Source organism: Helicoverpa armigera, chromosome 16 (genome assembly GCF_030705265.1).
Source record: "Helicoverpa armigera isolate CAAS_96S chromosome 16, ASM3070526v1, whole genome shotgun sequence".
NCBI lineage: Eukaryota > Metazoa > Arthropoda > Insecta > Lepidoptera > Noctuidae > Helicoverpa > Helicoverpa armigera.
The window spans coordinates 370,296-395,741 of record NC_087135.1 but is presented as its reverse complement, the minus strand read 5'-3'; the positions used below and the strand labels follow the sequence as shown (position 1 = coordinate 395,741).

Genomic DNA, 25,446 nt, shown 5'->3' with positions numbered 1-25,446 from the left:
GCATCATCTAGGGATCCTTTTGCTAAATGAATGTGTTTTCTCTTCATACGACTTATGCCCTCATTTTTTATTTGTGGCCAGCATTTTAAATATGTGCCATGGATAACAGTATTATATTTTGGCTGAAAGAGAGAAACTTATTTAGAATGACAACAACTTGTTTAAGTTGTAAGAGGAGTTAAAAGACTGTATATAAACCTTGGTGATTGGTGTGAGGTCAGCGTCAGTTACTTCAGTGATAGTGTGTCCTTGATTGGCTTTGATCTCCAGACAGTTGGTGTGAGGGTTGTGTCTCAGTTTGAAACGTTGCTTGTCATTACTATTTACAACTCGTTCAATATCTGATGCACTGTATTTGCCTCTAAATGTTTTATGCTGCAATATTTTATTTACTTCTAAATATCCTTCAGGGCTGAAACAATGCGTTTGTTTTGTTTACTGATAACAATGGCTTCTTGCTGAAAGTAGAAAACTGGTGCTTTTAATTGGTGCATAGAACTCTTATTGCAACAAATAATGCATACATTTTAAAACTTGAGTAAAAATACTTATTTATTTATTTTTTATTAATAAAATAATACACGTTTACTTTCATGGCTAACTCGATTTCACAAACATGGTCTTTTTGACTGTTAACTAGGGCACACAAGTGAAACAGCACCATTATTGACTGTATAATCTATTATAACTTGTTGACACTGCATAGAATATCATGTTCATTCATATTGTTTTGTGATTATGTTACGTTTTAACGGCAAACAACAGCGATACATATTTGAGATCAAATAAAGGTGTATACACCAGCTGTGTCATGGGAAAGCAATATTAAAAGCTAACATACCTTAGTGCGAAACCTTCTCGGACTGCTCCGTGTCGTAGCAGCCAAGATAATGATTTACTCAGTTGTATGTCTTTATTATTCCTGCAAGAACATCAACTGGTTAATAATAATACTCGTCCCAGGAGATCGCGTCATTGGGACAGACAACCTACATCTAATTTGTCAACGAAATTTATGTTTACGATGCGTACGATACTACTGGAATATACTTGGGTTTATCACTAAATATGAAGTATGTATTATTTTGTCAATCAAGTCTTAGACGACTTGAAAATTTGCGAAATATGTTATAAAACAGAAAACTAGAAAACAAAGGATGCGGTTTAGTTGTCTTCGCAAAAAACGCATGCGTTATTTTCCCGTTCATTTGACAGGTGTCATCTATGTCATCATTTTCGAACGTTCAAGTGCTGCCATCTAAGGCTAGTTTCTTTCTTCAGTGTCCTTGATCTAATTTGGATTTGGATTTTAGATCAAGGACAAAGAAAGGCAGGTATTGATTTATGAAATAAATATTCAGATAACTTTAGCAATATATATTTATTAGCTCTTGCCCAAGATTGGGGTCTAGGAAATGACTAATGAGCTTGGGTATTCTTGGCCCTCATTTGGTTCATCTCAAAGACTATAATGTTTACACTTAATTACGGTAGATAGAAGAGTGTGTAAGGCAGTGTGAGGAGAAAACATGCTACGCCGACTCCAATTAAATTTGGGATAAGGGCAGGAGGGAAGATAATAATGTTCATTCAGAAAAAAAAAAACGATTTTTCTTTGACTATTACGTAAAATTTCAACGAATTTATTGGGGCATTTCGTATCTAGCTTTTAGTAGAAACATTGCCCAATGTTTTTATAATAAATAGTCAGTTAGTAATTTTGTAATTTGAGCATAAACAAGATTTACTAAAAAGTTTTAATGTGATGGACATACCATAATAGACCTTATACAAAGGTGTGAAGGTTGTGAATTACGTACAAAATATTCAAAACATCATAGACAGTGATGCCGTGTAGTGACAGAAAATCAATGAAGTGTGTGGAATAGACAATGAGGCATAGACTTAGGTCAGCTGACTTCATTTCTATCACTGGTCTTGTGATAAGTTGTGATCCTCCGCCATTCTCGGTCCGTCTTCTCCATCTTTCTCGTCCCGTGAGTTGGATTTTAAATATTAAAATATCACAATTCATACATTATTTAGTTTGTTGTCGTAGGTGTAAGTGTTACTGACTGTGGATATCCTTTCTTTTCATCGTAAATTGCGGTAAGATTGTTCCTGATTCTGCCATAGTAGTTTTTCTTGAGAACCATGTAAAATGTCACGCATTATTGGGATTATAAGATTTGCAGGCGGTGCAATTTGATTGTTATGTGCTTGTAGTACGTATTTAAGCATTACCTGACGGTGTGTCTGGTGTTTGAGCCGATTATTTCAGTTTAATTTGGATAATTATCGTTCCACCCATTTATCATGTGACTGTACTGAGATATGTATCAGAACACTTGAGATCCAAATAACGACGAATATATTTCACTTAGCTTCTGCAAATTATGTCCAGATATGTCTTAAGTTGTTATTTAATACAGTAGCAATTTCCAAAGCCTTCCATTATATGTAAAAGTAGCTGTATAACAGTTTGGTCTGTGTATTGCTAACTAAAGTAAATCATCTTCGTCCTGGTGATGAGATAAACATTCGTTATTTCCTTTAAAGTCTATGTATCGACCAGTTGGTACCTGCACAACTTCCAATTAGGATCTGATTGGTAACATTTATGCAATATGATATAATAGGCTGATTGACTAGCCACTATTGCTAGAGTTAGATGGGTCTAAGACTATCATGATTAAATTTTTTGCTTACTTATCTATGAACATGACACTTTTTCAGACTATATACCAAAAGATTGGGTCGGTGGATATCCTTAGAGGCAGAGTTTTTACTTTATGAGTTTGGAATCTTTTTCATTTCAAGAGATGCTCCTCAAGACATACTTTAACCACAGAGTAATTTTCAAAATATGATAAATTATAAGTTCAAAATACTTGTATCAAATAATAGAAAAGGTATATTTAGGTCATAAGATTTTCTGCCAGCACTGAATGAATACCCTTTGTACTGTAATAACATAAAGTATGGAAGAATTTTTCTATTATGTAAATTACATGTAGTATGTTATGAAATTGACAATTTCCTCAGGTCAAGGACAAACCTCTAAATGGCTGAATAGACACATGCAGAACAAAAGGGAACAAATCTATTCAAGCCAACCATTAGAATTTTTCCAAAATGTTCTTTTTATTTGACAGTGATGGATGAATGTTTTTATCTGTGCTTATTGATAAAAGGTTGCAGTCAGCTGATCTTCCAGTCTATGGTGGCAGCCCAGCCAGTAACATTGTAATAAGTACTAAATATTAATAATATTATAAGGGTATGTTATTCATTATTATTCAATGACAATTAAACTCCAATTATTTCACTGCAGGTAGCATTAGTATGATTTGTATATTTTTTCAAAAAAGACAGAGTGACATCACAGTGGTTTCTTGCATTACATTGTGTAAATATTGGCAGAATCAAGGACAATCTTTTCAATTAGAATAATGTGTGAAAATGTACAATACTGTGTTCTTATGTAAACTAAAGATAAAACAAGTGTGCTATATCTATCTACTATTGTTCTAAGTGCTTAACTCAAGTATCATTTAATTGCTTAAGCTTGGAATCTTACAATTTCTTCTAAAGAGTAGGAAACCATGCAATAACACAAGAAATAGTCAAGTCAATATTTGCAATATTTAATTTACTCCTCAGAATTGCCAGCTCATTTCACTATCCCCAGCAGTGGCAAACACCACTTCAAATTAATGGAAGTTGTAACAAACAGCTTACAAAAGAAATACCTTCTTTTTGTATCTTGGCTTTCAATTTCCACCATTTCTTGTTATGCTCATCTACTGCAGCAGGTTTTGTTGTTTATTAATTATTATATTTTTCTGTTGTTTGTACAGGAAGAATTAATAATAATTCACCATGGCTAGAGCACTCACGGGGGGTGGCTTGAGGACGATCGCCGATGAAGAGATCGAGGAGAGGTTCGGCTTCGTATTCGCCGTATCCGGTCCCGGTACGTACTATACATATGTATATTTTCTTCTTATAAAAATACACTGTCTCTACTTCATAAAAATCTTAATCAGGGGTTTTTAGGTACATTTGTGTAAGCCTGTAAGGATCAAATCAAATGTTGAGATTTAGTATCATCATAAGCCCTTATTACAATTCTATCTAGGGTTAGCGCATCTTTTTTTCCATACCCAGCATTTCTTTTTTCAAATGTCTTTAAGGGTAGACTTTATAAGTAGGTTTAGAACCATGTTCAAATTAAATAATATTCCACAAAATATAGGTCAAACGTTATGAATGCTTACGTCATTGTCATGCGTATTTGGCACCCGATGCCGTTCATTATTACATGACTGGCTGCATGCTGAAAGCTATGCAATAATTTTATCCCATTTAACCCCCATTTTACGAAAAAATTGGTCGGCGGAACCAATTGTACCTAGTTTACGCAATTTCTGCGATACTGCTATATTGTTTCCGCCCTGTTTCTGCTCAAGTTTTATTTTACTTGGCATGCAGAAAAATTGGCATCCGATCCCGAACGCATTAGTTTAACGGAATAGTATCTTACAGGCCTTACAGCCCCCGTCGGGTGTATCTAGGATAGCTTTTCCACTTATAACGTGATGTTGTATTTGTGTGGTACAGTCGTTACGGCGGAGAAGATGTCCGGATCGGCTATGTACGAGCTGGTGCGTGTCGGATACAACGAGCTGGTCGGAGAGATCATCCGTCTGGAGGGTGACATGGCCACCATCCAGGTATGGCAAGGCTTTTTATGATCTACTACTATTTTTCATTACTCTATTTTAATTATTTAAAACTAGCGACCTGCTCCGTCTTCGGGATAACAGTATTTCCCCACTATTTAATGTACGTTATTATACATATCACCCTTCCTCTTTAATCACTCTATCTATAAAAAAAAAACAGCCTGAAAATCGGTTGCGTAGTTTTGAAGATTTAAGCGTACAAAGCTACAACGGGATGTAGTGATTATCGACTTTCGTCTTCGTGATCGAGATAATATAACAAAGTGTATTGTACACAGGTATACGAGGAAACCTCAGGTGTAACCGTGGGTGACCCCGTACTCCGTACCGGCAAGCCCCTGTCTGTGGAGTTGGGTCCCGGTATCCTGGGCTCCATCTTTGACGGTATCCAGCGTCCCCTGAAGGACATCAACGAGCTCACACAGTCCATTTACATCCCCAAGGGTGTGAACGTACCCTCTCTGGCTAGGGATGTCAGCTGGGAATTCGTTCCCATGAATGTTAAGGTGAGTACAAGACAAACCCACATCTTGTGTAATTCAATTTATTTTAAGAGCCTCAAATTATGAGTTGATTTTTAAATACGTTTGTTATGTCACAAAATATATAGGAAAGTCTACAGGGCTGGCATGTTCTGAGAATAAAAGCCCCTAAGACAATAGATTAAAAGAAAAATAATAGTAAAGGAAACATGAATAATGAAAGGTTAAAAGACTTATTGGATAGTCCTTTAAAATATGAGCACATTTTCAGACGGGCTCCCACATCACTGGCGGAGACCTGTATGGTCTGGTGCACGAGAACACGCTGGTGAAGCACCGTATGCTGATCCCGCCCAAGGCCAAGGGTACCGTCACATACATCGCGCCCGCTGGCAACTACAAAGTCACTGTGAGTATACACTACTACTTATTTTTTAGACTAGTTAAACTCAATTAAAAATTCACCAAAAATTATTAGGCTTGTTAAAAACTAATAACGATTTTGTTATAATGACTATGATCGACGTATTTTTCATAACAGCCTAAAAGAAATCATTCCCAGTTACATTGCAGTTTAAATAAAATACAAACATTACATAAAAAAAAAGAAACCTGTGCTGCTTATTTGGCTCACGTCAGCAGATGCTTGTAAAAGATAAGATACGTAAGAAAGATATAAGGTACATAAGAAAGATGGAAAAGATGTCAATAAAATCCAAAGAACCTTACTAATACTTAATTATTACACACATTAATGCTCAATCTTTCTTGGTGTGGGAGGAGCCCTGTACCCATCAGTGGGACGATAAAAAAGCTGTAACGTTGTAACAAACTTACCAATATTCTCCACTTTCTCTCCCAGGATGTAGTGCTGGAGACGGAGTTCGACGGCGAGAAGGAGAAGTACACGATGTTGCAAGTGTGGCCCGTACGTCAGCCGCGACCGGTGACGGAGAAGCTCCCCGCCAACCATCCGCTGCTCACCGGACAGAGGGTGCTCGACTCACTCTTCCCGTACGTACCAGTTTATGGATCTAGTTTTCTCCTGACATAAGTTTTTATTACTTATTTACTTAGTACAATATCATCTAAAAAATCTCTGAAAAGATATTTATAGACCACACAGCATGAAAAATTAATAAATAAAATAAACTCCATCCAGTTCAGCATTTATGCTAGGCAGTTTCTGAGTTTTAACTTTTCACTTTAAAAGTATACATTCTCTGTTTTCATATTTTTATAATTCACTTAATTAAGCATAACACAAAAATGAGGAACTAAACCTGAACACGACCATGTATTGCCGATTTTTCAATGTTTTTTCTTATTGTTAATGTGTGCTAACAATAAGAAAATGTGAGCTATAATATAGTACAATATGTCTGTCTATTTGTGTGTACAGTTGCGTCCAGGGTGGTACAACAGCTATCCCCGGAGCTTTCGGTTGCGGCAAGACTGTCATCTCGCAGGCGCTGTCCAAGTACTCCAACTCGGATGTCATTGTGTACGTCGGATGCGGAGAGCGTGGTATGTAAAGACTCTATCTAAGATTTTAGTTATATCAATTATTTAGTCAATCATCAAGTCTAGTAAAGTATTAATTTATTTTATATTCCGTTTAAGTAGGCACTTAATCAAAGGTAAACTATCTTGATAGGACTTTTTATTTATTTAAATATGTAAACAATTAAAAGACGTATTTATAACAAGTAAAAGACGTATTTCACCGGAAAACAACAAGATTAAATTGTATTAGATTATAAAATATATTCTACATAATTTGCCAGTATGTACTTGTAAGCAAGCTACTTGTGCTTAGGTAACGAGATGTCAGAAGTACTGCGTGACTTCCCCGAGCTGACGGTGGAGATCGAGGGCGTGACGGAGTCCATCATGAAGCGAACTGCGCTCGTCGCCAACACCTCCAACATGCCTGTCGCCGCCCGAGAGGCTTCCATCTACACTGGTATGTATCAGCAGAAGAAACAGTTGGAACCTAAACTATCACTATAGTTCTAGTGAAAATGTAGCTTAGTGCCACCCAAATTGACTACTTAACGATTGTATAATGAATGTGCAATGCCTCATCTACTTGAGTAAAGAGAGGCAACATTTGATAATGATTTGAAATTATGAATTTGGGGAGAAATTAAAAATGAAGTCACAATAAAAAATATATTTTAAAAGCATGTACTAAAAGACCACACCCTTTCTTCCTTCTTTGATCGACTGTACTGAAGTTTACGAGATCCTACTAATATTATAAACGCGAAAGTTTGTATGTATGGATGTATGGATGTTTGTTACTCTTTCACGCAAAAACTACTGAATGGATTTTAATGAAACTTAACAATAATATAGCTTATACATCAGAATAACACATAGGCTACAATTTGTAAAGATATTGTTCGAAATACTAAACCTGCGCAGACGAAGTCGCGGGCACCAGCTAGTATCTTTATATTCCTAACTTTTAACCTCTTGAATGTCTTGTGTCCAGAAACTACCATATTAACAAATTTCCACTTCCAGGTATCACTCTATCCGAGTACTTCCGTGACATGGGTTACAACGTGTCCATGATGGCTGACTCCACGTCGCGTTGGGCCGAGGCTCTGCGTGAGATCTCGGGTCGTCTGGCCGAGATGCCGGCCGACTCCGGCTACCCCGCGTACCTGGGTGCTAGGTTGGCTTCCTTCTACGAGAGAGCCGGACGTGTCAAGTGTCTGGGTAACCCCGACAGGGAAGGTTGGTATAATGTTTTTATATTTTGGTTTTAGTTAGGTAATAAGAGAAAGGTTTGTACAATATACATTTTCGTTGGGGTAATTTTATGTACAATAGTTGGCTGATATGATTATTATGATGTAGATTAAAAATAATTGATGATTAATAAAGTTGATAATCAATTCAATTATGTATAAAAAATTAAAAAGTAAGGGTTAATTTGACTGTTAATATAAGTTTGTAAGGTATCATTTACAAATATCTAATTTGGGGTTAACCACCACCAAAATCACCCAACACAAATTTTATCTTCACCAATGTTACAGACACAAATATTATAAGTATTTTGAAATCATCTTCTATCTTTTCTATATTTCTAGATACGTTAGTCTACGAAAGCAATTTCCCGAAACAATTTACAAATTATCCTCAGGTTCCGTGTCCATCGTGGGTGCCGTATCTCCCCCTGGTGGTGACTTCTCTGACCCTGTAACGGCCGCGACGCTGGGTATCGTGCAGGTGTTCTGGGGCTTGGACAAAAAGCTGGCGCAGCGCAAGCACTTCCCGTCCATCAACTGGCTCATCTCCTACAGCAAGTACATGCGAGCCCTCGACGACTTCTACGACAAGAACTACGTCGAGTTCGTGCCTCTTAGGACTAAGGTAATTTTAAATTAATTAATACAGATAACTATTTTCATACTTTATTTAACTTTAGTCTTACGTAAGTCTTTAAGACGCAACAATTTACATAAGTATGACAAAGATAGAATGATGTTTGAGTATCCTTTAAAATTGGGTGGTGTTTAATTTCAGTATTCGGCCGTAAAACTATTTAGGAACCACACTTGAGAATATTCAAAAAAGGCAATAAGGTTAAAAATATTACTTGAATTGATGATGAATGTAAACTTTGGTAGTAAGCAACACTAATCGATTTCTATCAACTCTTATTTTATATCAGTTATAAATAACAAAATCATAATCATATGTTGTATGCTTCACCAGGTCAAGGAGATCCTGCAGGAGGAAGAGGATCTGTCAGAAATCGTGCAGCTGGTCGGCAAAGCCTCCCTCGCTGAGACCGACAAGATCACCCTCGAGGTCGCCAAGCTGCTCAAGGACGACTTCTTGCAGCAGAACAGGTGATTATCAGCACTTACACATTGCCAATAATGACATTGGTGTCTGCCATGAATGATGTGAATGATGAAGGAGGAAGAAAATTACGTAACTTTGCTCTTGTCTAATGCCAGTCTCTTGGAGTAAATAATGCTCGAGATTTTTCTCAACTTCTCCACATAATTGAGGGCCCATTGCTCAACTAGAAAAGATTGAATAGGGAATTCATTTATGTATCTTTCTTATTATAAAGAATTAGCTTCTGCCAGAATTTTCACCCGTAACCCATGACCAATCTATAAGCCTTTCTCAATAGAAGGCTACCTTACACTGAAATAATTTTTCAAAATGTTCAGTTCTTTTCAACTTTATAACATAAAACATTCTCTCCCTCCAGCTACTCGGCATACGATCGCTTCTGTCCGTTCTACAAGACGGTGGGCATGCTGAAGAACATCATCGCGTTCTACGACATGTCGCGCCACGCCGTGGAGTCCACCGCGCAGTCCGACAACAAGGTCACGTGGAACGTCATCCGCGACGCCATGGGCAACGTGCTCTACCAGCTCTCCTCCATGAAGTTCAAGGTATGATCGCATATTCAGCTTATGCTCTTGGGTAATGTGTCCACCCCTTCTGAAATCCTCCTACTCTTTTTGAACCGCGCAATTAGCTTGACGTTTCCAAAGCACCTGTAATAGGTCTATATGAAACGAAAACCTTTGACTTTGACCGACAAGGATTTGTTACAAAACCGCTAACTGTCGAATGGTGTCATTATGTCATAATTAGACAGGAATTTGTGAGAATTTCGGACCTTATCACTTCTGTTGATGACTTGGAAATCCTGGTGTTTATATTTATCATTTTGCTAATATAAAACTTTTGTATATTCTCAGGACCCCGTGAAAGATGGCGAGGCTAAGATCAAGGCAGACTTCGACCAGCTGCTCGAGGACATGGCGGCCGCCTTCCGCAACCTCGAAGACTAGACCCGCACACTGTAACATAATGTCGTACAATGTACTACGCAGACGCGTATTGTTAATACACTAATAGATGTCTTGTCTACGTAGTGTGAATAGGTTTAATTATATTATTACTCGTATTTCAATGCAGAATTCGTGATTCCAATTGTTGAAATCGGTCGTCGGCGGCCGTTGGCGGATCCCCACAACTCTCCATTTGTAAATATACGAACAAATGCCGCCGGCCCGCCGCGACTACAGTTAATTAGTTGTTATTTATATAAAATATATACTATTTATACACTAACAATGAATTATTTTATGCCCGTTTGTATTTCGCGTGTTATAAAAGTCATAATATCGAGTACCCTCTTGCATTCCACGTTATTATTAGAGTTTTAATCGAAGTAACATGTATTTGTTGAAAAATAAAAGCTACAGTTTTTTACGCTTTTCGTGTCTCGATATCAGTGTTACCAGCATTTTGATGTATCGGAAATGTATAAGAGTTCAGTATTATGTTTACTTTGATAGTTCTCGCTGTAGCTAGCGGCGTCTGTACAAACAATCATGCGATATAATAACGTATATTACTTGCTGTTTGAACCTCTGTGACGTTTGTTGAGGAGACGAAAGTTATAAATAAATAAATATTAAAGTGTATACAATGTTGTTTTGATTGTAACATAAGGCGGAGTGACTTATGATATAGGCTAAGCAGTCATTCAAGTATTATGAGTGAGTGGGAGCCGCAGTGCTGCTCGCGTCGGTCTTCTCACGCTCTAGCTTTCTAACTAAGTATTCAGACAAAATTATCTTCTAGTTTTTGATGCCCCCGAGAGAGCTCATGGGCTAGACCTTCGCTGTAACGAGTGGTTTTTTTTTTTAAAATAATAACTCCTTGGAAAAACGGCGTATTAAGATCAGGTTCCTCTATGTTGGGGGATAGGGGGATAGTGAGTGTTCCAGAGCTGATGTAGTCATCCAGGCGAATTGCCAATTATATGTAAGCCAAAAAGGCTATATTTTTTGTATTCTGGTTGACAATAATTCTCATTAGACAGCCTGACAGCACAGTGTCAGCAAACTTAAAAAAAAAGAAAAAGAATTTGTACCTACGAAGCGAAGCGAAAGCTTTATCCTGAATTATTTTGTGTTTTATTTTATTGTTTGTTTCTTAGAATTTGTTTAGAAAACTTTCATCATGAAGAGCGCTATGCAGTATCGTAAGTTCATCGACGAGCCGACTATGAGCGATAAGACACTCCTTGTGAGTGTCGAAGACCTCATCAATACGGCCTTCGGGACCGTTGAAGTAAGTTTAATCCCGAATTTGACGAGTATAGAAAGCGTTGCAATGAACGCAATGAAAGAAGTAGTTGTATAACCATAAAGAGTAGAGTAGTAAGCTTACCGAGAAAGTACCTAGTTCCTGAATGAATCTGTACATGAAATTAGTACATAAGGGAGTGCAGACGAGGGAGTGCATAAAAGTCCGGTTAAGCAGTACACGGCCTCCTAGGCTGAACTGCGAGATGCCATACCAAAAAAAAAAAAAAAGGGAGTGCATGAGTGACTACTTAGGGGTAGTACCACAGAGTAAATTTTAATGGTAGTACCTAATGGACTACATAGAAGAATACGTGGGGGTAGTGCGTACATAATGTTGAACATAGAGGATGTACATAAGGGGTATACCTGTAGGGGTAGTACGTAAGGATGTACATAAGGGAGTAGGTACAGGGTTAGTACACTTGCGACAGCTAGACCAACTGCCTCGTTGGTCTAGCTGTCGCAAGTGCGGCTGCTGAGCACGAGGTCTCGGGTTCGATTCCCGAGTCGGGCCGAAATCGCTTTGTGGGTTTTAGAAGACTTTCACAAAGCAGCCCGGAGCCTGGAAGCTGGTGATTGATACACCCGTGCATCGGAGAGCACGTAAATGTCGGTCCTGCGCCTGATCTCTCTCCGGTCGTGTCGGATTACCGTCCCATCGGGCTATGAGAGTTAAGGAATAGTGAGTGCACCTGTGTCTGCGCAAGTGCTCGTGCACTATAATATGTCCTGCGTAGTTGGCTAACCTCCTTACATGAGAACAGCCGCCGTAGCCGATAATCCGCTAGGAGGACATCAGTACATGTTTAAGAACATATCGGAGTTAGTACATAGGGTTAGTACCTACCTATATATAGGACTATAAACCTTAAAAAATAATAGGTACCTAAGGGGAGTAAATAAGAGAGTATGCAAGGGAGTACATAAGGGGAGAATCAGTTATGATCGTTAGTTAAGACTTTGACTTGAGGTTACCCTACTAGAGTACCCTACTAGAGGTTTTTGTCAAAACTACAAGAAACATTTTTGCTATTGAGATTCAATTGATATCCAATTGACAAATTATTAAATTAGCAGAATTGGGGCCCACGAATCTACACAAACGTCTTCATATTTTAACACACCTGAAAACGTTTTCAGCAAAATATAGTCAACTTCAAGCTAGTACAAACGGTGATGCATATATTGGCGCGTCAGATGCGCATGTTGGAACAGGACGTTGAGATCAAGATCGATGAACTAGCCGACAGACCACGTAGGACTTATGACCAGAGGGAAGAATATGACGACGAGCAACCATATGCTTCTGCTTCAACTGAGAGCAGGGATCAAATAGCTGCTACAGAGGACGGTAGGGGAGGAGGCCCAAGGACTGAAAGACCCGGTGAGAGAAGTGAAAGAGGCGGTGGTGGTAGAGAGGACGACAGGACAGACGATGGAACTAGAGACACGACAAGTGGACAAGGGGCGGATAGAGGTGCTGATGCCGCAGAGATAGATGGGTCGAGAGGAGGAGGCCCCCAGGGGAGGAAGGAAGGTGGTGGTGCAGGCCGGGATGACGGTGGAGGTCGGGATGATGCACGCAGTGGCGGCGGTGGCACTGGTGGTGGTGGCGCTGGTGGTGTTGGCGCCGGTGGTGCTGGTGCTGGTGGTGGTGTTGGCGCCGGTGGCGGGGGTGCTGGTGGTGTTGGTGCCGGTGGCGGTGGCGCCGGTGGCGGAGGTGGCGGTGGCGGAGTTGCCACCGTTGGTGGCGGTGGCGCCGGTGGCGGTGGCGGCGGTGGTGCCGGTGCCGGTGGCGGTGCCGCCGTTGTCGGTGGCGGAGGTGGCGGCCGTGGTGGCGGAGGTGGCGGTGGGGGAGGTGGCACCGCTGCTGGTGGTGGCGGCGGAGGTAGGGAAGATGCCAAGAGCAAGGATCGTGGTGGACAAAAGGCAGCAGGTGGGGGTGCGGGTGGAGGGAAGAAGCGAGCTGTCTCTACCGATAAAGGCAGAAAAGGAACTCCCGATACTGGCCGATCTACTGCGGTAATATTTTTTTTCTAAGAGTTTTTAAGCCGTCGATTTCAATGAAATGATTGAACGTCAATAATTGTGAGCATCAAATCATTTTTATTCGAAAATAACGCAAATTGTCTAGAGTAAAGTTATGTATTATTGTTAAATATGTAGTTTGAAATACATAATTGAATATTTTGGTGTTTTTTAGACTTCAGCAGGTAGAAGCAGCGGCAGAGGATCTCGTACAAGTATTACTGTTACAGGTAACTTGCGACATATTAAGTTTGAATTATATGAAAAAAAAATTACATTAATTATATTTTTATGTTTGTCCAGAATCCACACGAAAGGGCGGAACTGGAGCACCGAAAGACAAAATATTAGTTGGTAATTACCGCACTTGGCCAGATTTTTTATATATTTAGTTGTTTTCCACGGTTTCTGTCAAGTTCTTGAGAGAAGCCCGTTTATCAAACAAACAAAACCCCCTTCATAATACTAGAAGGCAATACCTACTTAGACGCGTATTTTACAAATTACCCATTTTTTTGTGCGGTCAAAAAGCTAATTTCAGACTCGCCATCGACGTCAATTTATTTCGAATTTACGCATTTACACAAGTAGATCAAAAAGTGTGAATTTCAGATTTTTAAATATCTTGTCTTATTTTCAGTGGAAAAAGGCCCAACCACTCGCGGTAAGTATAATTATTTTATTTTATTACTGCGTACATTAACTGTGGTTCCTTTTGAAACAACTTATGCCCCGAATAACAAGTGTTCAAAGATGCTATCCCCTGTCGTAGGAGGTGGCGTGGCACGCGTGGGTAGTATTGAAGTGGTGACGGCTTCACAGTTCGCACTCCTTGAGAAAGCCGTGCGGGAGCTGGAGAACGTAGCCGGGCCTCTGCCCATGCCGGCGCTGCCGGACAACGAGCGCCTCCGACAGGACCTGGCGCAGGGCAGGGCCTCCCTCTCCGAGACCATGCAAGCTATGCAGGTACGTATAATACTTGTTCAATGGGCTTTTAGTACTTTACTGTACTACACGGGGACATACGGGAAACTGGGAACTGGCGCTTTCAAATTGGCCGATTTGCCACTAGTAAATTGCTAACTGTAATTTGTAATAAGGCGCGTTTTGTGCGGGTGTTACACGAACGTTGTCGAGTTGTTGCCAAAACGAGCAATACGGCAATTTCCGTTTGTGTGTATGTGCCTTTAATCATGGCCAGTTAATACAAGTGACAAATAAGATTACTATGATGTTTTTTTTCATCAGCTAACTGCACGAATTCAAGCAGCAGAAGATGGTTTGACCCGTATGGCAGAATTGCTGACACAATTAGCGGCAGCTGGAGCCCTGCCCCAAGAAATGGCGGGCCAAATCGGCCAAGTGCGCGATCAGTTGCAGCAGGCCGTCACTGCAGTCGCAGACGCAGTTGGCCAGGCTGGGGGCACGTATCCGGGAGGTCCCGGGATGGGCCCCGGGGGTGTAGGTCCGGGATCCGCAAGCGTTGGAGTGGGCCCTCAAGCTGTGGGTGGAGTGGCCCAAGGATACGGTGGCCCGGGGATGGGGCCAGGTGGTGTAGGTCCTGCGGGAGTGGCCACAGGGATGGGGCCGGGCGCTGTGGGCCCAGGGATAGCGCCGGGCGCTGTGGGCCCAGGGATGGGGCCGGGCGCTGTGGGCCCAGGGATGGCGCCGGGTGGTGTGGGCCCAGGGATGGGGCCGGACGCTGTGGGCCCAGGGATGGGGCCGGGCGGTGTGGGCCCAGGAATGGTGCAGGGCGGTGTAGGCCCAGGCATGGGGCCGGGCGGCGTGGGCCCAGGCATGGGGCCGGGCGGCGTGGGCCCAGGGATGGCGCCGGATGGTGTAGGCCCAGGCATGGGGCCGGGCGGTGTGGGCCCAGGCACGGGGCCGGGCGGTGTGGGCCCAGGCATGGCTCAGGGCGGTGTGGGCCCAGGCATGGCTCAGGGCGGTGTGGGCCCAGGCATGGCTCAGGGCAGGGTGGGCCAGGCATGGCAGGGCGGTGTGGGCAGGCATGGCTCAGGGCGGTGTGGGCCCAGGCATGGCTCAGGGCGGTGTGGGCCCAGGCATGGCTCAGGGAGGTGTGGGCCCAGGCATGGCTCAGGGCGGTGTGGGCCCAGGCATGGCTCAGGGCGGTATGGGCCCAGGCATGGCTCAGGGCGGTATGGGTCCAGGCATGGGGCCGGGTGGTGTGGGCCCAGCGATGGGCCCGGGTGGTGTAGGCCCAGGCATGGGGCCGGGTGGTGTAGGACCAGGGATGGGTCCTGGAGGAATGCAACAAGGATACGGTGGGCAAGGGATGGGGCCGGGTGGAGTAGGTCCAGGGATGGGGCCGGGTGGCGTAGGCCCAGGTATGGGCCCGGGTGGTGTAGGCCCAGGTATGGGTCCTGGAGGAATGGGCCAAGGATACGGTGGGCAGGGCATGGGCCCGGGTGGTGTAGGCCCAGGTATGGGTCCTGGAGGAATGGGCCAAGGATACGGTGGGCAGGGCATGGGCCCGGGTGGTGTAGGCCCAGGTATGGGTCCTGGAGGAATGGGCCAAGGATACGGTGGGCAGGGCATGGGCCCGGGTGGTGTAGGCCCAGGTATGGGTCCTGGGGGAATGGACCAAGGATACGGTGGGCAGGGCATGGGACCGGGTGGTGGAGGCCCCGGTGGAGTGGGTCAAGGGATGGGGCCAGGTGGAGTTGGTCCAGGGATGGGACCGGGCGGTGTGGGCCCAGGGATGAGGCCAGGCAGTGGGGGCCCTGGAGGCAAGCGAGGGGGTACAGGCGCGGGAACATCCAGTACTCCTGGCGGCATGGGCGTGAGTACACTTTATCATTTCTTGTGAGTATATTTTTCAAGTAAAACTTCGCTTTGAACTTGATGCCTACACAATAGGAACATCCAGTAAATATAGAGCTACTATGAAGTATAAAATGTTTAGTTACTCGTTTCTTTAATTTACCACATTTCTCAGAACCATCTACATGTTGTATTTTCATATAACTCATATTATGAAAAATAAATGATCTGTCTGTCAATATAAATGGGTTTCTTAACACCTTGAATTACTGCAATAATGAAGTTATATAGATACTTAATAATTATACAGTTCTTCGCGCTTGGTTTGTTTGAGTACTTTCATCCTATAAATTGCTATTCCAATCTAATCGAAAACAAGAAAAATATGCATTACACGAACGAGTGAAGAAAATGGAATCTCCCTGACCATCAGGCTGAAAGCTATGGACCATCGGGTCCGCCCGGGCGCAAGTCTGTCGCCATAGACAAGACGTCTTCCCACCCGGATTCTATGAGGCGAGGAGACGGGTCAGGGGGCACTTCCCGGGCTTCCATGGCGGCAGGAGCTCGCAGGCCCTCAGAGATAGCCGCTGCCTCCGGCCTGGGAACGGGAGGCGTGGGGAATGTCACGCATCCTGAAATGGAGTAAGTGGCATTGGTTCTATGTTGCTACTTCACCCATATGGATAAATATAGCCCGTATGCTACGTAAAAGATACCAATCCATTTCAAGAAAGAAGACCTTTATGTATTATGGCTGTTGTATATACATAAGTTAAGCTATGTTCTTGCCTACTGTGGCAGTTAACTAATTTTGCGTACTTTGAAAAAATTTAATATAATCTTCTTTAGAATTGCTTTTAGTTTTGTTCAATTCATCAATTATCAAAATGATTGATTATAATAATAGACCATGTTTTGATCTATTATGATAATGTGATTTTGATCTCAGTGATGCCCGGTTCTTACATCTAAACAAAAAAAGAACGGTAGTCTGGTCGTTTGGAATCATGTTATTTAAAAAAAGAATGACTATCGGCATTTTATAGGGATCAACTGGACCTGCAACAGTAAAGCATCCTAATAATTTACTTAATGTTCAGGAGTGTTCTTCTGATTATGAGAAGCGAACTGATCAAGGAAATCACAGCATTGACGACGCGTGCCACTCACTCTGCAGACATAGCGTCCAACACATCGAAGGCCGTTGGTAAATAAAGCTGCTTAATCTTAAATTACGCCATCTTGGTAAATATGCAAGCAATCATAAAGATGTTCTAGAACCAACCTCATTATTTTTGGAAAGTCAAGTAAAAATAGATTTTTGTCGGTTCCAAAATGCTACTGGTTTTAACCGACTTCAAAAATTTGGTGGCGAAATAAACTTAGGTACGTATGTACATACATCTATTAGATACGACTTTTAAGCCGTTGCATATCCTTTTTTTTGGCTTTTCAGTGGTTTTGGAAGTCGGCTCTATTTTTTTTTGCAATTTTTTTTGTAGTTTTAAATACACGAATGGAAAATTTTCAGCGGACAAGTTGGATGTGGCCCTGAACATAGACAATCGTATCACTAAACTGTTCTCGCTGGCTAAAGACTACGCCGAACAGCTCAGCGGGTTCGACTCCGGATTAGCCACGCAGGTACAAATAATACTGAAATAAAATAATATTTTAAGCAAGTTTATACATTGTATATGATGTGCATTGTACAATGTATACACTTGCTTCAATAACCCACGCTGAACAACATGCTTAGACATTAGCAATCATGTTCTTATAACATTGTCTATGCTTCAGATGGCTAGCTTCCAGGAGCAAATGGCCCAGATGCGATTAGACCTGAAGGGAGGCATCCAACAGCTGGAACAAGCTAACAACAACGCGGAGACCGCTGGTAAGATCCTCAACTGGGATTTCAGACTTTTGCAAAGTTTGGTTTCGCGAGTCATGTACGAGCCCATGAACGAAACCATGAACGAAACCAAACTGCCGGTATATGCCAGGGTGTCGCCGTCGACGGAAACGTCTAGGAGGACATCATCATTTCAGACTTTTTAGTATTTTTACTTTTTAAGTCCAGTTGTCCTTGTTTCTTTACGCTTTTCCTCACCAATGGTACGTCGAATTCGTTGATTAACATTTTTCGAAATTAATCAGCTCTTTTTTATGTCAATGAGAAAAGAAATTGTAGAAATAGAAATCATTTATTTGCAAGGGGTATGTTACAAATAAATGGTATTTACATTTATGGTGTCCCAATACATTTCGCCTTTCGGCATGCAAATTATTTTTTTTAATGACAACGATAGTTGACAACATTATGTCAATTCATGGCCTAGTGTCAGCCATTAGTAATTAGTAATAAACACAAGAAAGTAGTTGTCTACGTGTGGGGTCTCTGTTGTCTTGCAGCTATCCTGGAGCTGACTGAGCGCTACGAGGGCCTGGTGATCGAGCTGGACAACACGCTGCACACCCACCAGAGCCTCACCGTCTTGCAGAAGCAGCTCAGCGAAGAACTCAGGGTGAGTATATTCTATTCTTAAAAGACAGATCACAAGGGGTAGACAAATATTAAAAACACATAATTCATAGACATACAACCGGGCGAGTTTTATTGCTTACGAACATTACTTTTATAAATGACTAGCCGTTTTCCGCGGTTTCACCCGCGTCCCGTGGGAGCCCGTACCGGGATAAAATATAGCCTATGTTACTCGCAGATAATATAGCTTTCTAATAGTGAAAGAATATTTAAAATCGGTCCAGTAGTTTTTGAGTTTATCCATTACAACCAAACAAACAAAGTTTCCCTCTTTATAATATTAGTATAGATTTAACGATATAACTAAGTTATTGGAAATTCAGTATTCAAGATAATTTGGAAATCATGACAATTCTAAAAGTGTTTTCCCTTATGTACACTCTATGAACTGCTCTATGTATTTCTTTATGTACACTCTATGTACTCACCTATGTATTTCCTTTATGTACACTCTATGAACTCCCCTATGTATTTCCTTTATGTACACTCTATGAAATCCCCTTTGGTTTTTACTTATGTACACTTCTTGTAATCCCAAAATAATGTAAAGCAAATAATGATCGAGTACTGCATGCACGTTTCACGCAAAATTCTCTTACTGTTCGGAAGCTACACTATCCCCGTGTAACATCGGCTATATTTTACCCGCGAACGGGAAGTCGTTCCCTCGGGACGCGAGTAAAACCGGGTAAAACGGATAAAAGCGAAATACTGCGCACTGATTAATTACGAAATCTCAGAAACTATAAACTCCTACAAACTTGAAGGGAGGTAGGTTCTTTATAGAGGTAAGACATGCATTAAGGAGGGATTTTACCAAAATCTATTCCTTTTGGGGTGATACGGGGGTTGATAGTTCGCAAGGAAGTCCTGTTTTAGAAGTGAGGGTCTTACAATTTTTAGTTAGCCCGCTTACGACGTTTATTTGTGTGTATTTGCAGAGTCTAGTGGAGTGCGTGGAGATGCTGAGGGAACAGAAAGCCGACCGGGATGAAGTGCTGGACGGTCTTAGAGACAAGGTAGGACTACTTACGTGTTGCAAAACATTTGTTGTATGTTCCTTTACACTCAGTCAGTCAGGATTAGGATTTAGCCTATAAGACATATACCTAACTTTGATTTCTTCATGAGTTGAACGATAAGTGTTTCGGATGGCACGTTAAACTGTAGGTCCCGGCTGTCATTGAACATCCTTGGCAGTCGTTACGGGTAGTCAGAAGCCAGTAAGTCTGACACCAGTCTAACCAAGGGGTATCGGGTTGCCCGGGTAACTGGGTTGAGGAGGTCAGGCAGGGCAGTCGCTCCTTGTAAAGCACTGGTACTCAGCTACATCCGGTTAGACTGGAAGCCGACCCCAACATAGTTTGGGAAAAAGGCTCGGAGGATGAGGATGATGGATGATTGAACGATAAAGACATGAGTAATTAATGTACAAATTACCTATTCTTACTTGTTGTTCTGTTTATCAGGCGGATATCACACGTCTCGCAGGGTTATTACATGAAGGGGACTTTGCGCATGCGCGCGAAGATCTTGAGGAACGTCTCGAAAATTGCTACAAAAAGTTCAAGAGACAGGATGAAATCTGGCTGGTCAGTAGTTGTTATATGATCCTTTTTGATATTGCAGTATCCTGTAGGTTTGTTTAGCCCTTATTTGTTAGTTTTGTAAGAATAGCTCTGTTTTACAATATAACCATTCAACAATTTTATTTATTTCTATAACATTTGCATAAGCATAGCGTCAGATAATCTACACTACGTACATTAAATATATAACAATATACAAACTAGCAATTTTTTACATGTGTGGCTTACAGTGCGCCCTCAAAGACTTGGCAGCGATAACAGAGAGCAAAGCGGAGATCATCCAGCTACTGGCCATCAAGGACACGGCCACTGACGAGCTGAAGAAGATCCAAGAGTCGCTGCGCCAGCTCTATATCATGCTGGGAGAACCCAAGGTCAGCCTAACTTTTACATCCTTTCCTTATTATGTCACACTATCTCTATCACTTTCTATATTAGCAGTACCTGAGTAAAAGTGTTGGACATGAGACTACTGTTCTGATCTTTTTAACCCAGTTAGAGTAGATACTGCCCGATATTTACCTTTAGCAGTACGGGTTGTAAAAGTTTCTGGTTTCTAATAACTCGTAACGTCTGCCAAAGACCCAGTATTAGGTATGTGTCGGCGTCAGGATCCGACATCGTTAAATAAAACAAAGGGGTTCTCACACAATCACTTTGTTTATTCCAATTAACACAATATTAGTCACTACAATTAATATTAACGAAATAAATTATCACGAATTTGTGGGAGGTGTGCACTCGGCAACGGTCGGCGAACGAATGAGCCGAGTCGTGCGCGCGCGCCGCTTTATATAAGGTCCACCGTTGACAGATCGACGGTTGACACATCGACGGTGGCGTCGTCATATGCATGCCTTCTGTATTTGTTTATGACACTAGTGTATTGAAGTTTTTCCATTCGCTTATTACGTCTGTCTTTACAATAACGATACTTTTGACTACGATTGTATCAAAATGTTTTTAATGTAAAACCGTGTGTGTTGCACCCAGGCGGCAATCCTTATGCGCATGCTAGCAAAGGGCGCGGCGTGCGGCTCGTGCCTGGCCCCGGCGCTCATGGAGCCCACCGATCCCGACTTCGGCCAGCCCAACGCGCTGCCAGCCCTACGGCCGCCGCCCGACGGCGAGGAGCCCTGCACCGTCATGCTCAAGCCGCTGCCGCCGCCCGATGCTAGGTACTGTGAGCCACATGTTTCAGGGACCAAGACTTGTCAAGTTTTTGATCAGGGAATTAACAGTTGTATATAGTGTACATATTTGCTTGAAAAGAAACTACAAGAGCAGGTAAACAAAAAGCTGGACAGTTTGAAAGCTTTTCAGGAAAATATGGATAACATTTTCTTGCATTTTCTTATCCACTATACGGGTCAAAAAATTTAGCACTCCCGAAGCTAGGCAAAGGGACTGCCCTACCGTCGAAATGTAGGAATCAAATGTTACGTACGGGTCATCAAATTCCTGGCCTCAGACACCAGGGTTTGCCCGCATTAAGGGTAGTTGAGTTATCATCATGTACTTGAGTATATGTCGTTATTCCAGACACCACGTGTGTCGTCGCTGGGTGGGCGGGTCGCACACGCTGGTGGGCGCGCCGGTGACTCGCGAGCGCGCCGTCGCCGACACGCGCGCGCCCCCCACCAAGCGCTTCGCTGGATACGGCACTGACGGACGGGTGAGTGAATTCAGGGTATAGATGACAAATTGCTCTCTAGCCTCTTCTAGAGATGAGTATAAGATGAAAAAATCATTTATTCAAAGTAGCACAATCAGCACTTTTTGAAGGTCACATTTACAAAAGATAGCACCCAAAACGCCCGCCCTTCACCACTTCCAATGTGTTTTTGCTGGGAAGAAGTGATGGGCCAAACTCCCCAGTAACGTCTTCCAGCAACTAACTTTAAGTGGCAATGGGTTTTGGGACAATGGCGATGGGCTATGGATGATATACAGCAATTTGAAGCCGATTTTCACCGCTTTGAATAATTGCAACTTCAGTCTGCCACTGCAGTCTCTCTGAAGTGGTCTGAAGATTTACTCCATTTATGAATCCGAATTTATGAAACCCTTCTTTTTGTTTATTCCATTTGAAATGACACATATTTCTGTACGTTCCTAGATGTATCTACTGGAAGAGGAACTGCAGCCTTGCGTGGAGTGTAACAAGCTGAGCACGGACGATCAGGATGAAGGCCCGCTCCCCACCCCCACTGGAGGGGGTGGTGACCAGGGTGGTGGTGTTACGCCCATGGAAGAACAAGACAAAGGTATGACTTGTATTTCGCTAGATTGCTACCAGGTTCAGGCTATTCGTACTTTTGGCAAATTTCTATACAGGCATGGTTTTCAATAAATTCCCTTCAGGATTTGTCACTTAGTTCTGGCACTAAAAGATGGTGTTATAGGTAAATAAATAGTTGTAGCGCCCAACTTAATGTTAGTTACATCAGAATTTTCAATATGTTGCCAGTTCGAGTGTTATAATGTTACTCAAGTACGTGGTAAATGTCGATTGATGGCTCATTATTTTCATTTCATCGTATTCCAGATAAGAAGTGAAAGAAGAAAATACATTTGCTGCAGCTGATATAAAAGAAAGAATAGACTGGTGCTAACTATTACAGAAACTGAGTTTGTCGCTTAGGAAATCAAACCAAAAATATAATTTTCAATTTTTATTTTATTCGTATAAAAATAAATAAATAATTTACATTGTTTGTAAAAGCATTATGTACAACTTATTGCGCCATCTATAGATTAAACGTTAATAAAATGTTATGCAAGTTAGAGATGAAATGTTTGATACCACTAAGAAATATATCGACGATGATATTGAACTTAAAAACGAGTTATTATGTATGAAGCTAAAAACTCATTTGCAACTGAGTTCTGAAGCTTCAGGAGCTCGTAAAACCTTGCTCTTAGCTTGTGTATTTAGAGGGCCATACATTCGTATTTAATTTTAGATTCCGTCATTTGTAGCAATCAGTGTGGCATCAGCATCGATATCAATTTCAATGAACCACTCAAATAAATAATGTCTAATCGATTAAATAGTTAATTTAAATAATTTAACTAAAATAAATAATAATTTACGATAGAATTGCCGTTTGACAAAAACATTTATTTGGTAACAATAAATACGATTGTGAAGTCGCCAGGTGATGTTGACAATAGATGTAGGAACCACTCGTTATATGGCTGATGGCGTGTAGTCACTCAGTAAGGCGAGCCTCGAGCCGACCGATTATATCATCGACACGCGATTTCAACTCGTCTCGGTTCTGTAAGCTCTATTTACAATAAACGTCACTAAGTTTATTTATATCATGGCCGACGAATGGATTATGACAATCTATTCGGTCGCATATTTGTCTAATAAATAAACTGTGACTCTCACCCGTGAACCCTAACTATAATGTTATTACGACTAAATTTAAAACTAAAGAATAAATAAAAATAAATAATTTGTAATCAGTGATGACACTGTGTCAGCTGTCATGTTTCCAATAAATACCAATTTGATAGTGCATCGGATGATCAGTGATGATGATGGATGACTATTATAAACGTATGATACATGGAAATCTTATGATTAGACCTATCTCGTAGTGTGTACTTAGATTCAAGTGTAATACATCCTACAAAACAATTGAAGGATTGATTATATTATTTGACAATGATAGTACATTGTGACTCAAAGACTATGATTGTCTGTAGACGACCCTTAGTTACACAACCAGCGTGCAGGGCCGAATGCCAACACTAGTTTTGGACCATACCTAGTTAAAAGATTGTTTGGGCGATATACCAATTCACACAGAACACCTTCTCTAGGTAATTTTACTGTGTGTAAAAGGTATCTATTCTCACAAGTTATTGACGTTTCGTTATAAGTAACAAGTTACTGAAACGTATGAAAGTTCCATTTCACTGGCTTCACTGGTTGCCGGGGGAGGAACTAGCACTTCCCACAACATTGTAATTTTCAACGTCCGGGTTTCAACAAGAATTATTTTGTAACTTAGCCTTTGACTCATGAATGATACAATGTTAAAAATTAATCAAGCTAAGTTGCAAAATCTTGATGCTTATCCTTTCACATACTTCGTTAAATTGATCACATGAATGGGCCACTCTCATGCCTTACCACAAGCATTTTTTCTTAAAAAAGTTCTTTATGAAATTGGTTATGGTAGGTGTCAGAGAGAGCCAGTAAGAAGGTTGAGGATCTAGTGCAGGTCACAGGTGAAGCGATGGCAGTCGTGGTCTCTGCTGGCCTGCATGACGTCACCGAGCTGGTGCGCCACCACTGCTGCGCTTGCGCCGTCACCGCGGGAGATGCTGGAAATGTCGAAATGTTGGTGTTAGAACAATGCTTATTGTGTGGTTTAGAGAAAATGGTAGGTGTACAAGGGTCGTGTATTAATGTTGCAAAGCTAAAATGTTTGTTTTAGGCTGTATGGTAATCAATATGGAAGGAATATCATGTCCCTTATAATATATTGTTTCTCTCAAATCATTTCCTAATCGCAAGGTAGTGGTAGTATACAAAGAGTCGTGTGTAGGAACAAGTTTCTCATAAAGCTACATCCAGCCGTTTCTTCTTTGTGCAAACGGACAATGACTTCTTTCAATTCCTCTCTTATTAACCTCACCGGTAGTCAAGCACCATGTCTCGAACAATGCGCAGTAACCCCATGAGTCACGGGCAACGCTTTCACGCCGCCTTCATGCTTTACGAGAAACTCCTCATCATCCGCACTGTTGTTTGTCCCAAGTTTCTTTTTAATGTCCCCTTTGTCATTTAAACTGAAGCTTACATGGTCAGGGTAAGGTTCATTTTCCAATGCATCGATTTTTTTATAGTATTTTGTTTAAGTACCAAGTAAATCAATAATGAGTGGATTAATGTCCGAGCATGTTGTGATTTAAGAGGTTGGTAAATCGTTTAATGTTTTAAGCGTTTCTGGGTATTTGCGGTGCTTAAAATAAACATTATTAACAATCTGATCTACCTTTAAGATTGCATTTAAATAAAGTTCTTGCTTTTTTGCTTAAAGTATGAAAAGCTTTTCCATTCTCCAGTAAGAGTCCCTCAAGGTATTATTTTGGGTC

The 25,446-nt window shown here is 41.6% G+C and overlaps 3 protein-coding genes and 1 long non-coding RNA gene across 6 annotated transcripts in view; 2 read left to right on the top strand and 2 right to left on the bottom strand.

The window, feature by feature from the left end:
* Positions 1-399: 399 nt before the first annotated feature.
* On the bottom strand, positions 400-1,227 carry LOC126055416 (uncharacterized). The gene is made up of 3 exons (XR_007511448.2): positions 994-1,227; positions 842-922; positions 400-458 (listed from the first exon to the last, which is right to left on the bottom strand). It is a non-coding gene; the product is annotated as an uncharacterized LOC126055416 (long non-coding RNA).
* Positions 1,228-1,843: 616 nt separating this feature from the next.
* Positions 1,844-10,715, top strand: LOC110369820 (V-type proton ATPase catalytic subunit A). 3 transcript variants are annotated; one of them, XM_021325374.3, is made up of 13 exons: positions 1,844-1,997; positions 3,861-3,976; positions 4,624-4,736; positions 5,027-5,254; positions 5,502-5,639; positions 6,093-6,244; positions 6,633-6,757; positions 7,050-7,196; positions 7,763-7,978; positions 8,391-8,620; positions 8,966-9,102; positions 9,477-9,666; positions 9,979-10,715. In XM_021325374.3, exons 2-13 carry the CDS (start codon positions 3,883-3,885, stop codon positions 10,069-10,071), a joined length of 1,863 nt encoding a protein of 620 aa, XP_021181049.1. In that variant the 5' UTR covers positions 1,844-1,997; positions 3,861-3,882; the 3' UTR covers positions 10,072-10,715. The 3 variants fall into 3 exon arrangements, with proteins under 3 accessions (XP_021181049.1, XP_021181050.1, XP_021181051.1); XM_021325375.3 differs by having other exon boundaries at positions 1,966-2,061; XM_021325376.3 differs by lacking the exon at positions 1,844-1,997 and adding an exon at positions 2,091-2,109.
* A 428-nt stretch (positions 10,716-11,143) lies between these two features.
* Positions 11,144-22,990, top strand: LOC110369803 (uncharacterized PE-PGRS family protein PE_PGRS54). Its single transcript, XM_064038640.1, has 20 exons — positions 11,144-11,362; positions 12,520-13,401; positions 13,583-13,637; positions 13,711-13,761; positions 14,048-14,071; positions 14,180-14,373; positions 14,656-15,381; positions 15,413-16,207; positions 16,622-16,833; positions 17,292-17,398; positions 17,723-17,835; positions 17,992-18,088; positions 18,607-18,719; positions 19,681-19,758; positions 20,209-20,331; positions 20,559-20,702; positions 21,322-21,506; positions 21,871-22,003; positions 22,448-22,595; positions 22,877-22,990. Exons 1-20 carry the CDS (start codon positions 11,252-11,254, stop codon positions 22,885-22,887), a joined length of 4,302 nt encoding a protein of 1,433 aa, XP_063894710.1. The 5' UTR covers positions 11,144-11,251; the 3' UTR covers positions 22,888-22,990.
* Positions 22,991-25,446, bottom strand: part of LOC110369842 (uncharacterized) — a 20,036-nt gene continuing 17,580 nt past the window's right edge. The window contains exon 3 of the mRNA XM_021325415.3: positions 22,991-24,672. Within this exon, the coding sequence (XP_021181090.3) occupies positions 24,561-24,672 (112 nt within the window). The 3' untranslated portion in view covers positions 22,991-24,560. The remainder of the gene's footprint in view (positions 24,673-25,446) is intronic.